General features: G+C 49.5%; 1 protein-coding gene across 1 annotated transcript; it reads left to right on the top strand.

Annotated features, from left to right (window-relative positions):
* The first annotated feature begins 9,859 nt into the window (after nucleotides 1-9,859).
* Nucleotides 9,860-15,565, top strand: MB (myoglobin). Its single transcript, XM_030041440.1, has 3 exons — nucleotides 9,860-10,112; nucleotides 13,778-14,000; nucleotides 14,698-15,565. Exons 1-3 carry the CDS (start codon nucleotides 10,018-10,020, stop codon nucleotides 14,842-14,844), a joined length of 465 nt encoding a protein of 154 aa, XP_029897300.1. The 5' UTR covers nucleotides 9,860-10,017; the 3' UTR covers nucleotides 14,845-15,565.
* Nucleotides 15,566-15,573: the final 8 nt, after the last annotated feature.

Consider the following 15,573-nt stretch of genomic DNA (forward strand, 5'->3'; position numbering starts at 1 on the left):
TTTATGGACCACATGTGAACCTGATAAAAATTCCACCAACCCTAAACCATACAGGTAGCTTCCAGGACACCTGATTTCCCACATCAGCTTACTGCTGGTTTTCTTTTTTTTTTTTTTTTTCTGGAAAATCATCTGTGGTGCAAGAAACTTCACATTAGTCAACTCATGATCTGGGGGCTTCCTCCCACCCTCTTCAGATGTGGCTGCATACAAAGGCCTTGACCCACGAAGCAAAACTGGTGCGTATGAAGGAACTTCTTTTGGCCATTAGGTCTCTTGGCTTCACCTCTCCCAGTCCATCCCATCCACTGGTCATTTCCACATCACCAGTGTCTTCTGGTGCTTCTTCACAGTAAGCTTTGTCCTGCAGAAGCTCAGAGACCTCTAGGCTCTTGTTGCTGGTAGCCATCAACTATTTTTGGAAAATGAATTGAAAATCCCATGTCCCAGTGTGGTCTGGTTTAGGCCTGGGGCGTTGAGGCTGAGCACAGAGCCCAGCAGGAATGGCCCGTATTTTGTTTGTGTGCCCAAGGAGGCTATCGGGGCTGCCCAGAGGAGCCGATGTGGAGTGCCACCTCCAGTGACAGGCTGGGTGAGAGGAGGGGATGCCTGTGCTGGGGCTGGTGGGGGTTGCCCTTCCAGCACGGCACAACGAAAGTGAGAGTAAAGGGGAGCAGAGCAGCAGCGAGAGCAGAGAAACCATCTTAATCACAGTGCCTTTCTGATGGCACCCTGTCTAGTGCCTGTATGGTGTGGCCTTTGGGCATACCCCATGCAAAGACGATGAAATACCGGTCATCTGGAGAAAGAGGAGGAGGGAAAATAACGTGGAAAGGGGAATCTCCAGGAGAAGGAAACATTTCTGCTGGGTGAAGTGAAGCAAGGGGAACAGCTCTCTTACAATTGCTGGGCAGCAAAGCCCCGTTTGCACAAAATCACCGTCGAGACTGGCACCAACTCTCCCTCTTGTGGACATTCCCCTATATTTTGTATATATTTTGGTAGCTGCCGGTGCTGCTAGAAGCCTTGAACCTCTGATGGTTTCATAAGCTGTATCATACGATGTATCATAAGCTGTAATGAGATGGTTGGATGTGATGGTTCATATTAACTTCTGTATTAAATATCCCTGTGAATTAGGCCAAGAGAGTGGGCTGATCTGGAGAGCCGGCACTCGGAGTGCCCTGGCATCGGGCTCATCGCTCAGCAGCCAAGAGGCACCTCTCTGTCCACAAAACGAAACACCTGAAAGCATGACCCATAGCCCTGAAAAGGGAGCAGATACTGATCAATGATTTCCCATGCTCACTCCTCACAGGTCAGACTGGCCAGGATTTCGCTTTCCTGCTCTCCTCTCACGTTGCTCAAGTCAGTCTTTTTTTTTTTAAAAAAAAAACAAACCAAAACTTGCCCATGTTCCCACCTGAACTCTCCCCCTGACCTCAAAGACTCCCTCTTAGCCCAGGTTATGCTCAGTGGGTGAGATCTTGGCAATACCTGTTTTTTCCCACAAAAGGTCTACCTGCTTTTTCTGGTCTACCTGCAGTCCCATTTCTTCTCCTGACTCTTTGATCTGTGGTCGCTGTGTTGTCCCTTGCCTGTTGTTTTTTTTTTTTTTTATGATTTCAACCCTCTCTGCCCCAATAAACAGATGAGGCCGCGTCTGTCCTGCGGCAGGGCCCAACACACCTCTCAGCTCTATGAGCTGCAGGTTTGCAACAGCAGCAGATAACCACTGGCCTTTTGCACAGGAGGATAGTAAATCCAGTGTAATTTGGCCCTTGCTGTAAACTCATAGAAAGACAGAAAATGAATGCCAAAACCCAGAGAAGGAGCATGGATTCATTTAGAGCAGAGAGCCACCACGTGCGGCGAGATCTCTGCTGCAGCTGACGGGGAAGGAAATAAAAGGACCGCAGGCTAAGATAAGCAATTTCCAGGCAGATGCTGCCACAGACCAGCTGGATCCGTCCAGCTGAGCCACCAGCACTGGAGTGCTTAGCGGAAGGAGGAAGATCAAAAAATAAAACCATGGTATCTGGGGAGCTGGCAATTAAAAAGGCGCCAGAGGTGGGAGCCCTGTGCGCTACAGAGATCTTCGAGGGTAATGAAGTTTCATTTTTTATTGGGTTGGTTTTTTTTTTTGAATGGGCATGCCTTGAAGCCATTTGTGAATGGTTAGAAAGGGATTAGTAGATTTTTGTGTTTGCGCATTGGTTAATCTGTTGCAGAGTCACCAGGTCAGCAGGTTGTTTTTAACAGTTTGACCTAGTAAGGCTGCAGCCATGTCTGAAATATGTTTTGGGGAGCATGTATAAGAGGATTAAAAAATTATAAACTCATGCAAAATTCTGCCTAAGGCTGTTAAACTCAAGCATGCAAATATAACCTTGGGAAGTCCTTTAGCCTCAAGTTGCTGTGATGGAGTAGGACTGCTCCTGCTTCTTACGCTTTTCCTGGGCATCTGCCTCTAGTGCTGTTGGGGGAAGAGGGTAGATGACCTTCTAGCTGTCCATGGATCCTGTGTATGTAAGATGCTTACAGGTGAGTTTTCCAAAGGTACCCAGCCTAGGACATCCACATATGCAACCCTAGACCCCCCAGTAGCTGAGAGGGCTAGCCAAGCTGGGCAGGGATGCTGTGTTACACTTGTACCACTACCAAAGCAGCCGCAGGACCAGGATTCTCAGCATAGGTGAGATCTTCCAGTACTTGGGGTTTTGGGCCAGTACCTTGCAGCCACTATCAAGCCCCACCACTGTGGTTGTCTTGCCAGCAGGACCCTGAAGTGGATGAGGCAAAAAAAATCTGATTGCAAGCACAGCAATGAAAACGAGATGAAATTGCAAGAATGACAATAGCAGGGAAGAGATGCAGAACAGAGACCCCATTCCCAATTCAGTGGCAAATGCTCTGCTCAGGCAGTCAGGCCACCAGCACAGTGTTTAGGGTGCTCACTGCCACCCAGTGTTGATCTGCTTGAAGAAAACATTTATTTTTTGCCAAGTATTTTTTGCACAGGGATCAGTTTCCCTGCAGACGTTCCCCATAAGACCAGCAGAGCACAAAAAGCACTACTGGATTAGGGACTGCTTAAATTGGTGCTGCTTCTCAGAAGAGAAAAAAACCTGGTTGTCCCTCTTCTCCCTAAGGGAGCGCTTGGCGTTGGAATGATAATGCAAAACGAGACCGTGAACTTTGAGAAGGGCCAACTGCAGCTGGAAGCGAGAACCTGTTGGAGCTCATTAAAAGGCAAGTGTCAACATCAATACAAACAAGGGGTAGATCCTGGCTTCCCTACGGGCTCTTATCTTGCAGAAGCTCTGTGCTTTGTGGATGAGAGGCTGTTTTGCAGGCAAAGGGAATAAAAAAGTGTGTCTGTTTCCTTGCCTTTCACCCCATGGAACTCGGGCAAAGGGAAACACTAATTTGTGTGTGCTGTGCCACCAGTTAGACAGTGCTGCCTGGGGTTTTGGAGGATGGCTTGAAGGGTGTTTCTTTCACAAGCGATGCCTACGTAAGTAGCTCTGCCTCCCCCTTCTCTCCTGCCGGCGTGTGTCGGTCCGGCTGTGTGACAAACCAGACGGCGGAACTGATCTGGCCTAGAAATAAACTCACCAAAAGATAAATGCGGTTACCTTAAACTCAGGCCAGTTCCTTGATCCAGTTCATTTCAAGCCCTCATAAAGAGCTGTGCAAGCATCCCGGGGTGGGGGAGGCTCTGCTGGTATTGCCTCCAAATCTAACTTAAAAACATGCACATCCTCATATTAAATGCTGGTACCTTGACGGCTACTTGCCTGCCCACTGGGGCTGGGTGAGGCGATTTGCAGCTGTATCGCCCAATTTTACCATGCAGCGATGGGCTCTCCCACCCCTTTTTGGGAGCCTGAGAGCCCACAGCTGAGCTGTGCACTGTGCGTTGTGGTTAACTCCTCTTCCTCGAGGAGCAGCTCAGGCAGGAAGAAGTTTTTATTGTTGAGAGAGTTTAACCAGCAGCCAGGCACTGCCAGCTCCCTGCAGACTCTGGGCTCGTGTTTACGTGTGTCCCAAGGAAGGGTGGGCTGCAGAAAGGGTGTTTATTTGCACGGTGGCTCAGCTTTATCACCTCTGATGCTGCTTTTGCTCTGGTCTTGGCCATGCTGCGACTGCTGCTGCCTTTGCAGGCACGTGAATGCCTCTCCAGCAGCATTCAGCCATGCGCAAAGCAAACCCCACACTCTTGCAGGGTAAGGCACCTTGCAAGGTGCCCCTTGCACCCATATTCCCAAGGCACCAGGAGAAGGGGGGTGAAGACCCTCTCTGGCATAAGGCATGGTGTGGGAGCAGCCACCCCTTCCAGCTGCCTGGATTTCAGTCTAACCTGATCATGAAATCCCAGCCTCTGCCACACTGCAAGCATCTGTTACAGCTTCCTACGCGTAGCTCTGAGCTACAGAGTTCAGGGTATCAGGCAGACACACGATACTGCATGCATGCTGATTGCTTGACTTCTTTTGCCCATAGGTGTTTTTGTGGCCCTTGCCTTTTCCAGCTGTCCCTTGGCAGGCTCTAGTTACAGTATTTTGTTGGTGGTGAGGGATGAGGGAGGAATTCCCCTCTTGCTTTATTATTTCAGTAAGTAGTACACAAATCCCTGTGTGCCATTACGGTGTTATGAAGTTTAATCCACCTGAAGGGACTGCTGTATGCCACGGTTCCTTCATGTCTTCCCACTGACTCCTAGATGTCTCCAGGGTCTCACTGGTATAATCCTTGTTCTTACCTCCAAAAAATAATTTCCTTCCTTTGCTCCTGGGATGGGCAAGGCTTTAAAATCTGCCTGTTGTTTTCTAATCATACTCCTCCTTCCTTTAACTGCGCTTACAGTTTCCCACAGAAATCCTCAGTCCTTTTGTGCTCTCATTTCCCAGCCCTTCAGAGGAGGTTTGCATCCCCAGAGACAGTTCATGCAGCCTCGGAGACAGCCTCAGCTTCTATATTGGAGCCTAAATATTCTGGTCCTGGACTGCCCTGCTGCTTTCCTGCTTGTTCTCCCACTGAATCCCAGTACTGGTCTGCAATAAGTGTCCTGCTTAGCCCAGATAAATGTTTTGTCCAGGTGCTGTGCAGTGTCACGTATACCGTGAGATGCCTTGATGATTGCACGGGAGCTGTGGGTCATGCCTGCGTTATCCTGTGCACCTTCTGGAAAAAGAAAATGCCTGAGTCATACAGTTGCCTGTCTGATAGCCACCAAAGGCTGGATCCTGTGAGCACTGAAGTGAATGTAAAGTTACCTCTGACTTTATGGCACAGAGCACGATCTCTAAAAGAATCCATGCTGAGATACTGCACAGCTCTGCAAACTCACAGCCTAAGTCTTGTCCTGATGCTGAAATCTCCTCTCCTAATCTTTCCTCTTCTTTTTAAGCAAGCAGCTCAGGTCACCTCTCAGCTGCTGAAATCCGTCAGTGTGCCGGAGCCCTGCCTCGAGGCACTGCTAAGAATAGTGTTTAAGAGCGAGGGGAAGGGAGGAGTGAGCCTGGAAGGGATTTGGCCACTGCCACCACCAGCTAATTAGACTCCACCTTGTTTCCTACAAGCGGCAGAGGCTATGCAACACCTGCAGTTTCATATGGTGCTCTTATCTGACAGTCTTCTGGTCCTCTGAATACTGAAGTCAATGGCACAGCTGCAGAAAACCCAATGCTCTTGCCTTGCTCTGGCTATAAGATCCCATTACTATCGCCCTTACCTCTCCAGCTAATGCTGCTGGGACCATGGGGTCTCACCTGTCTGTCTGCAGACTGAGCTGCAGGCTCCTGAAAGAAAGTGCAAATGATTCTCTTAGAAGTAGCCATGTATCAGCAAAACACCATAGAAACCACAGCTGCATTACGAAGGGCCTTTTCCCCAGCATTATGCAATAGGCAATTATGTAAGTTGGCGTTATATAATATTCCTGGCTTTTTCGGAGAGCCAGCCTCCCCCTGAGTGCTCCCCTGGCACAGCAGCGTGTACCACGCTTACATCACACCACGCTTTATACAACCCAGGGTCACGGCAGAGCTGGGCCCAGCCGCAGGACCCTCGGCTGCTCTCAGGGTTTGGTTTTTTTTAAATTGTATTGTGGGGGAAAGGGCTAATTGAAAAGAAAAAAGTATTATTTGGTCAAAAAAATCTGTTTGTCCCTCTGAGCTGGTTTGCTGTGTAAGCACACAAGATGGTTTGGGTTGTTTCTTGAGGAAAATGGACTGGGTTTTGGAGCATATCTCTCTCCTTGCTATAAAGTTTATTTCATGAACTGAGTTCAAATGAAAAAATAATCTATGATTTCTGCTAGTGCCTCTCTCGGGTACACATTTCCCTACTTACAGCAGGTCTGGCTGCAGAGAAGACAAGGCTAGAAATCATTGGTGATTTGTTATATTAACTGCCAAGGCAATGTGGGGGACTGCTGGGCTCTCCGATATTCACTTTACAGGCCGGGTTGGATTTCTCTCTTCACAAAAGCAATACTCTAATAAAAAAATTGAATGTGGCCAAACAGACTCAGAGCTGGGACCCTGTGGCTGGTGTGCGATTCCTACTGTGCCTCCCAGCTCCACCTGGTCAGCTATGCCCTGTATTAATAACCACCAAACAGCTGGTGTTTCTAAAACCATACCCAAGAGCCAGTCCTTGCTCTTTTACTGGTGTGTTGTGGGCTCAAGCAAGTCATAGAACTTCCCTGATCCCTCATAAATGGGGAAAACAAGAGGCTTTTCCATTTGCGGGATTGTAGCATGGTCTAAATTTATATTAATGAAGCGTAGAAGGGTTTGCCATCCGTTGAGGGAGGAGCAAGGCAGTGGTGAGATTGCATCTACCGTTTTGCCAGAAATGGCTCTTCCCCTGCCTGCTGTGCCTGTTAGGTGGGGGGACCTTGCCTAAGCACCTTTTGGTAACATTTTTGGGTAGAAACAAGCCCCACGAAGCTCCTAGGACAGTCTTCCTCCTTGGCAGTACCCTGAGGCTCGGCTGTGGCTCTGCTGCTGTCCCATGGGATCTTCCTCTGCCCCGATCCCACCACCCCAGCCCTCCCCAGATCTCAAAGCTGGGGGGGGGGGAAGGCGCAGCATCCTCCCCATGCCAGCGACCTGCCGCAAGGCAGGGAGCAAAGCCACCCGGCCAGCCCAGGGCCCTTTCCGAGGAAAACTGACCATCTCTCTATGCCCCTCACTGAAAACGAGCCCCCTTTACAAAAAAAGTTCTGCCATCCAACCGCAGCGAGAGCCCCGTGGCACTGGGATGCTGCAGACCTGTCCTGGGGGTCACTCCGAAATTTGAGGGCTTACACGTTGCCCACCTTCCCGAGATTCCAAGTAAGGGCTTGGACGTGGCCTCCAGTCCCCGTGGCTTTGTCGCCCGTGGCCACTAGATGGTAGCAAGCCCTGGCCGACGGAGCCGGGCTGCTGCGGCTGCCTCTGCCCGGGCAGGGAGAGCCCCCGGGCGGGTACCTGCGCCGGGTGGTCGCGGTCCAGCCCAGGGGGAATGGGGGGAGGCTTTGCAACGAGGCGACAGCACCCAAGCATGCACCCCAAAAGGTGGCCAAAAATATTAACGATGCGTTTTATGGTCGTTTAGCGAGAGTGCCTTAGGTGTGTGGATGCAGACGCGTGGCCAGTGTTGTTTGAAATGGGTTATTCAATCACCCGGCGGTTTTTAAAGGGGACAGCCGACACTTTGGCTTTCTGTAGTTTGCGTTTATCGAGATGATTATGCAAGTGATAGATTTTTGCCCCGAAGGGGAGAGGAGAGGCCTGTAGATGCTAAAATGTTGCGTCCTTTTCCCGGCTGCAGGGTTGAGGTGCGGTCTGGTGTGCTACAAAGCTTTTAGTATTTCTGTAGACTATTTATTTAAGCTCTAGGGAGAAGAGCTTATGATTTCATTTCATTACTACTTCACTTCTTAAAAAAGCAATATGGAATCCCATACTCTTTTTAAGTCTTCTGACCATTTAACATTAATGTCCATACCAGGACTGTTGGCTTCACAGCCCTAGGGAAAGCTACAGAGAGCGGAGAGTCGACCAACTTCAAATGAAGTTATTACGGCAACTGAGTAGTTTCAGCTTGGGGAATATGAACAGAGCTTGGTGCATAAGCAGCAGCCTCTCATGTACCAGGAGCACATTTCTGTCGTGTCTGAATCACGTGTAAAACAGTAAGGTCAGTATTCAGGATCCTACCCAAGGGCGAGCCTGGGATGGTGCAAATGCTTGTTTACTGCTATAAGTACTGCAGGAGGGAGGCTGCAGGTATGTGAACTCTCCCATCTCAGCCCTGCGCTGTGGAGAACAACATGAGGAATGAGCTGGAGGGGCCCTAAGCTCTCTCCCATCAGTTTAGCTTAGTCTGGGTAATTGGTAGCGGTCTGGTGTTTGCGCGGGTAAATCAGGATGAAATCTTGGCCTTGAAGTGTTTAGGATGTGGATTTTGGGATGTGAAGCAAACTGGTGCATAGAGAAGGGGAAGATTGCAGGGTCACAAGTTGACTTGGCTGACAGAGGCTCGCAACATATAACGGACGAAATTCCCTTACCTCTAGGCTTGGATGCCAGCTGACACCTCCATTTCGCTTTTGCCACCCTTCTTACCCAAACTATTCCCTTTAAATCTGTGTGTTTCTGAGGGGTGTGAGGCTCTGTGCCTCCATCCTCCTCGCTGCCCGATTACCCTTGTAGGTGGGCACTTCTCTCCCCTTGCAAGGCTGGAGCAGGGAGACTGTTCCCGCGTTGCAGAGAGCGGACGGGTGCAGAGGTAGCGATGCACCTCAGGTTCTGCAGTACTGTAGCAGGGACCGTGGGGTTGCATGCTCTTCTCCTGAGCCCCAAGGCAGATGTCTTCCATCCTCGGTCAATATTTCTCGCCTGCCAAGGCCTGTGGTGTGTGTCCCTTTGGAAACCTCCAGAGGTAGGTGCATGCTTCGGGACAGCAGCGCTAGCTGGGCTTTGTTATCGGGCTGTGGTCTGACTGCAGTCACCCCCTGGAAGGGACTAATCACCCCGCTGGTGTGCCAGGCCGTTATCAGTCCGGACAGGGCTGGGAGATGTCCCAGGGCATACCCACGTTTTTTGTGAGCCCAGTGGCTTTTCCTCCCAATACTGATATTTGGCTTGACAGAGGTAGCCTGAGACCTTAACCGCTGGCTGGGTGCATGTTGAGTGAAGCCCTGCTGTGTCCTTGTGTCTCTGGCCTGCTACAAATTACCCTCCTGGCTCAGCTGTACGTCTGTTAGCTCTGATATCCAGGCTCAGCCAGCGGCTAATCCTGGGCGTTCCCCGGAGAGGCAGGCAGAAGAATCCCAGCAGGCAGATGCGGGGGAACTGGCTCTCGTATAGCTTTTATCCCCTTCATCCCTCCTGCAGAGGCTGGTGAGATGACTGGGTCACTTTGAATATGGTTAGCTCTCAAGGACACGTCTCTTCTAACACTGTGCTCTTCCCTATTAGTAAATGGTGTGTGTTACCCCAGGGGAAAAGGAGAGTGAGATCAGCATGGGAAAGGAAAGGCGTTTGGAGCAATGGAGCTGATGCTACCGGCTGTCCTGGTGTTTTCTCCTGCCTGCCCTTGGAAGGCCAGGGGAGAGGGAGGCGGGGTGGCCTTGCAGATGACAGTGCTGTTCAGGAATCTCCTGCCATACAGCTTGACACTGTCTCTGGGTCCTTGGGAACCTGGGGCAGGCTCCTGGCACTGTGTTTCGGCAGTGCCCTTTCTGTCTAGAGTGGGACATGTGCCAGTCCAATACGAAATGCAGAAATGATGCCATCAGTGGCACCCACAATAGCACCTGACCCAAAATAGCTTCCTAGAAAAAAATAGGGAGGCTGATTAGGTTAGACAAGCCTGAAAGAGAGCGAGAGGTCCAGCTGACGATTGACAGGTGTAGGTCTGTGAGCAGGGGCTATAAATCCCACGGGTGAGCTCTCCAGACACCCTTTGGGGAAAGGCAAACGGCTGTGGGGAGCACTTGGGACCTGCCTTCAGTGAACCATGGGGCTCAGTGATCAGGAATGGCAGAAGGTCCTGGCCATCTGGGGAAAGGTGGAGTCCGACCTCGCCGGCCATGGGCATGCAGTTTTAATGAGGTAGGCAAGAAGCTTTGGTCCTAAGAGTAAGGCTGAGGGCTTTTGATGAGAGACCAAGGAAGGTGTATATTTAGTATGGGGGCTTGTGTTTGGCAGTGTTTATTTCAACAGGCTGTTTTCTTTGTTATAGGTGGTGGTTTTTCCATTGCTATGGTTTCTGGGTTAAAAATTACTCACTGTGTAAAGTGCCTGTGCTTCTGTCTCTCCATCTGTCTATGGGTGCAGGAGCTGGCCAGTGCTGCTTTCAAAAGATGGTGGGACTTTATCACTCCCTCTGCCTCTGCTGGCAAAGCTCTGCTTCGCATCCTCATTGCCCAAGCACCACGGCAAGAAACGCTGGAGAGAATTGTGTGTCCTGGGCCTTCAGATGCTCTGCAGCAAGGATGTGGGGAGGCAGGGACGGAGAGGAGAGGAAAATCACCTCTGTGACAATTTTCTTGGAATCTATGATTTCAGTAAAATTAACTGTGAAGTACCTGAGTGTTTCCCTCTCCTGACTTTAGTCTCACCTGCCAGAGCCCTGCCCATCCTGCTTTTTGGCCAGAAATCTGGGTGGTAACACTTGTCTACTTCCTGATGATGAATTTGAGGTCTGGGTGTGAAACGAGGCACATCCTTCCCCCTGCTTCCCTCCTTCATGATTCCAGTGTCAGAGTGGGAGTGCTTGTAAGGTCTCCTTCTGAGACAACCCCTGCTCCCATGCTGTCCTTGCGGTCCTGGCCCCCTGGGTGCCAGCAGCAAGTCACCAAAATGCAATCTGGAAGGGATCTCAGGGCTGCAGAGTGGGAAAAAACATTGGGTAGGCGTTGGATCCTAGCCTGTCCTTAAAGACCAGCAGGGATGGAGACTTTGAGGAGACTCTCTCCAGATCTCCCTCTCAGCCTGTGTGCAGTCCGATGTGCTGGAAGGGTGCGGACGCTGAGGAGAGCAGTGGGGATATGGCATCCTCCTGGGGAGTTTCCTAGCCTAAGCACAGCTAAAGAAAGGAGCCCACACCACCAGGCAAATCCACTGAAAAGCTTTGAAAAGCTTTTTCAAAGATGAGCCAAAGCAGGGGGCTGTTTTATTTACCTTCTTTATCACGGCCCAGTTCAGCTGCCATTTGAGGGGAAGGGAGAGATGGGGGCAACTGGGTGGCAATGTGATGGCTCTCCCCTCATGCGGTCCAGAGCGGGCATGCTGGAAGGGTAGTGGGAACCTGAGCCCTCCCCACAGTCCATCTCTGTGAGGTGGCTACTTTGGCTCTGGAAGTGCCACAAGACTGTAAAAGCTGTTTCCAACTGAAAAGGTAATACCATTTTTCTTACAGGTATTGCAGGGCAGAGCGTGCCATTAAATAAATAGATGACACCCCTCTCCCCTGTGACTTTGTGCTCCCCAGCCAACCCAGGTCATTTCATGTTCCTTCAAGGGGTTTTTGAGGGAGGAGAGAGGCAGGGGAAGCCCAGCAGCTCTTAGTTTAGAAATGTGTCCCAGTGTGCATTGTTAAAGACTTCTTAGGTAGATGTCACATCCTGGGAATATGTTTAGAAAATATTGATTCAACCAGATGTTTTCCAAAGGAAACAAAAAAATACTCCTTGGAAGAATTTTCAAGAGTCTTGGGAGTATATCATCTTTGGCAGACATGATTCAGCCATAGCCAGACACAATGGAGGGAAATTTTTAGAAATAACTCCATCCCATTTCAAGGTGCAAGGTTTTTTCATCTCTCTGGGTGGGACACAACCTCTGTCATGGAAAGATACAGGATAAAAGGAAAGGCTTATGGTGGTGTGCTCTGCACCTGGTAGAGTACAGAAATCCTTTGGAGACTTTTGAAATGAAACGCCAGCAAAGACTGGTCACTCATCTACAGAATCTTTTTGTTGCAGAACACCTTGTGTTTTCCACGCACTTGAGGTATTTGTTAGTGTAGTTTAACCTATACTTACATCATACAGTGGAGAGTCTGGACCTCATGGCAACATACTTAAGAGGAATGTCCAGTTCTAGATGGAACGCAAGCCCTGGTACTCCCAGCACCAGCACACTCCCGAGGGCAATCGCTGTGCTGTGGGAGGGAGGCTGGTTTCATGGCTGAGGTCCTGGGCTGGAGCTCCAGACACTGCTGCAGGTAACTTGGGTGAGCCGCTTCACGGATGTAAGCTGTAGGGCCCTGGCTGTAAAGACAGACATTGCTTTTGCTGGTGCTTCAACTAGTTGGATGATGCCCATCAGAGGGTATAATACCTGAAAATAAACTTGTGCAAGGGAGCTGATGTCTCTCAACACCCAATTATTAGACTGCTCCTAATAATCACAACAAGCAGTATCCCCTTTTAACCTCGACTCTAGGAGTCTGGCAGGGAAAAGAGTGAAATTTCCTACCGGTTTGGTTGCCAGTGGTGCCTGCATCCTGTCTCCTAGGAAATGCAGCAGGGAGGAAGCAGAGGGGACAACACTAGCCTGTCTTTTAGACACTCCTCCACCTTCTTGATTTCATTTCCATTTCGGGATCAGAGTGCCTATGTATAGCACTGCATGGCGTGGCACCAGCATGCCTGAAGGCCCCGCGTTCTTGTTACCCCCTTGCTCCCAAGGACTCTCTGTGACGTGCCACGGTTCCCGGTGGAGGAGCTACGCTGCTGGCAGTGAGCTGGGTTGAGTTGGGGGGTGGCAGAAAAGGGCAGGAACCAAATTCCTCCATGTCTGCAATCATAGGGTGGGGGCATAGTAAAGTCTCCCACCCAGCTGGTGCTCAAGAACACCTGAGCTCCAGATGTGAAGTACCTGATGTTGGGGGCTGCTCCCTTTTTTGTGTGTATGAGAAGCCTCTAGAATTCTCCTTTCTTAGTCAATGCAGAGATGGGCTGGGAAGAGGGTCCTGGTGAGAGCCAGGGGTCTACAGGTTGGCTCCTCAGCAATAGTAAGGCAAATGAAGACAGGTGGTTTGGTTTGGTTTGTTTTTTCCTTCACATGAATGCAAGAATTTACCTCTCAGTACCATGACCAGCCTTGGCTCCTGTGTCTATTGTAATACAGTTGAAATAACCCAGGAACTGGTGCCACAGAGTTAGCAGAGCTATATAAAAAAATTGTGGACACTTGCTCTGTTGCTCTAGTTGGACATGTTTAGAGCAGTGTCTCTGTCACAGCCAGAGGGAATGGAAAAACAGAGCGGAGATCATGTTAGGACATGTGTAAGAGAATGGGATTAAAGCAGAAACAATACTCAAAGGGAGGTATGTCAGGAGCTTCTGCTCTCCAAAGACAAGAGGGTTTTTATCATTTCTTAATGATAAAAAGCAGCCTGTACAAAATAAATAGAAAGGAAACTTCTGCACACAGAGTGTCATCAGGCTGTGGAACAACCTGCCAGAGGAAAGATGAAAAACACTTAAACTAGATTCAGAATAGGGTCAGATGCTTTCCTGGCTTATATACGTGCTAAAAGGAGTGATTGTGAATGGTGGTAATTTGGAAAGGATTTAAAGTGTCAGAGTTCCCAGGCTGAAGTAGCCTCTGCTAGCAGGGTCTAGCTTAGAGCTTTCTTTGGGGAGAGAAGCGGGTTATCACACCTTTGCCTGTCATATACTCTGAAATACGTGGAGCAGCTGGACCTCAGCTCTGGTCTGGATGACACCTCTCTCAAGTCTCACAAGTCCCTCTGCTTTTGTCCACAGACTCTTTCAGGACCATCCCGAGACCTTGGATCGCTTTGAAAAGTTCAAAGGCCTGAAGACTCCTGATCAGATGAAGGGCTCTGAAGAGCTGAAGAAACATGGACTTACCGTGTTTACCCAGCTGGGCAAAATCCTGAAGCAGAAGGGTAATCATGAGTCAGAGTTGAAGCCCCTGGCTCAAACCCATGCAACCAAGCACAAAATCCCTGTCAAATATCTGGAGGTATGGAAAAGGGCAGGGAATCTTGGTATCTGATGTGTAGTGAATGTGTGCAAGACAGCTGTGTGAGAGCTGCGCTTTTATTTACTGATGGCTAGTTGGACTTCAGTGAGCTCTCCCTCAAGTCCAAAGTCTCTGTGTACAGGCAGGAAGAGGCACAGAAAGGGCTCATGGTATGCGAATGGTATGTGAATATCCAAGTTTAGATTTCCCATTCCAAACACCACATGCAGTCTGAGCAACCCTTGACAATAATAAACCAGTCCAAGCAGCCTCTGCATGCCTGGGAAACTACATTACATAAGAACTGTCAGTGGCTGGACACGAGGGACATACAATTTTAGAGTAAGCCCTGGAGGATCCATTGGAGACCAAGACCCACAAAACTAAGTGTTCTACAAACACAGGGCATGAATTTTCAGCCTTAATGGATGAGGCAGACAAAGAGTGGGAAGGGCCATGGTCTACTCAAGGTCATGAAGCAGATCAGCGTCAGAGCTAGGAATAGAGCCCAGTTCTTCTGCCCAGCCCAGGTTTCTTGCATGCTAGACCTCAGTGTCTCTCCAGAGACTGTGGGAAGGGCTACTGAATTAGCTCGAAGATATTTCCAGGCTCTGCAACCTATTTCTTAGTCTGGCTTTTCTGAAAATAAACCTTGAGTGTCCCTTCAGTTTTTCTCTCTCTCTTTCCTTCCTCACAGTTCATTTCTGAAGCCATTATCAAGGTCATTGCTGAAAAACACTCTGCAGACTTTGGGGCCGATTCCCAGGCTGCGATGAAGAAGGCCCTGGAGCTGTTCCGAAATGATATGGCCAGCAAGTACAAGGAGTTCGGTTTCCAGGGTTAGCACATACGCACAGAGGAACACCATGATGGAGGCCTGGCCATGCATCTTAGAGTAGCTTCCCCAGCACTGTTTTGGACATCTCACAATTGGCCACCCAAGATGTGTGGGAAAGCTTTGATGAAAGGCCAAGAGTCACTCCAGGCAGCGTAGAGGCACTCAGAGCAATATCCATGATAAACCATTGTTTCCTGGCTTCATGTATACAAGACAAATAATCTGCTTTCTTAGGAAAAATAATGTAAGGGGTTATCTGTAAGCTTCTGCCTATCCTATCCCCTTTTTCCTTCTCCCTCCCCAAAACCTAGTCTCATCTGAGAGGTGAATGGCATGGCCAGAGATGAAGGGATGTGGAGGAACAAGGGGAGTGTTGAGGTGTGTGGTGAATGAGAGCGTGAAGGAATGACTCAAATGGTTTGAAAGGGATGTCAGGATGGGAAGCAGGGGCACAGCGTCCCATTCCTCCCACAGGAGGTTAGCAGGTTACTGTGGAGAACTTCCAGCACAGTATTACCTTGCTTTGTAGGGTAAATGCAGCCAGTCAGTCTCCAGGGTCTGCCAGCTCAGAAACTTGCATTAGTTGCTAAACTCACAGCAAAACTATAAAAAGCAGTACTCCCTGCAATCTGTAGGTTTCTGGTAGCCGCTGCTACGCATCTGAAGTTCTGTTGCACTGGGAAGTAAAGTATGTGTTTCTCAGAAAAATAAAAATTCCTGCACCAGTGTTGTGTG

This window comes from Aquila chrysaetos, chromosome 17, assembly GCF_900496995.4.
Source record: "Aquila chrysaetos chrysaetos chromosome 17, bAquChr1.4, whole genome shotgun sequence".
Lineage (NCBI taxonomy): Eukaryota > Metazoa > Chordata > Aves > Accipitriformes > Accipitridae > Aquila > Aquila chrysaetos.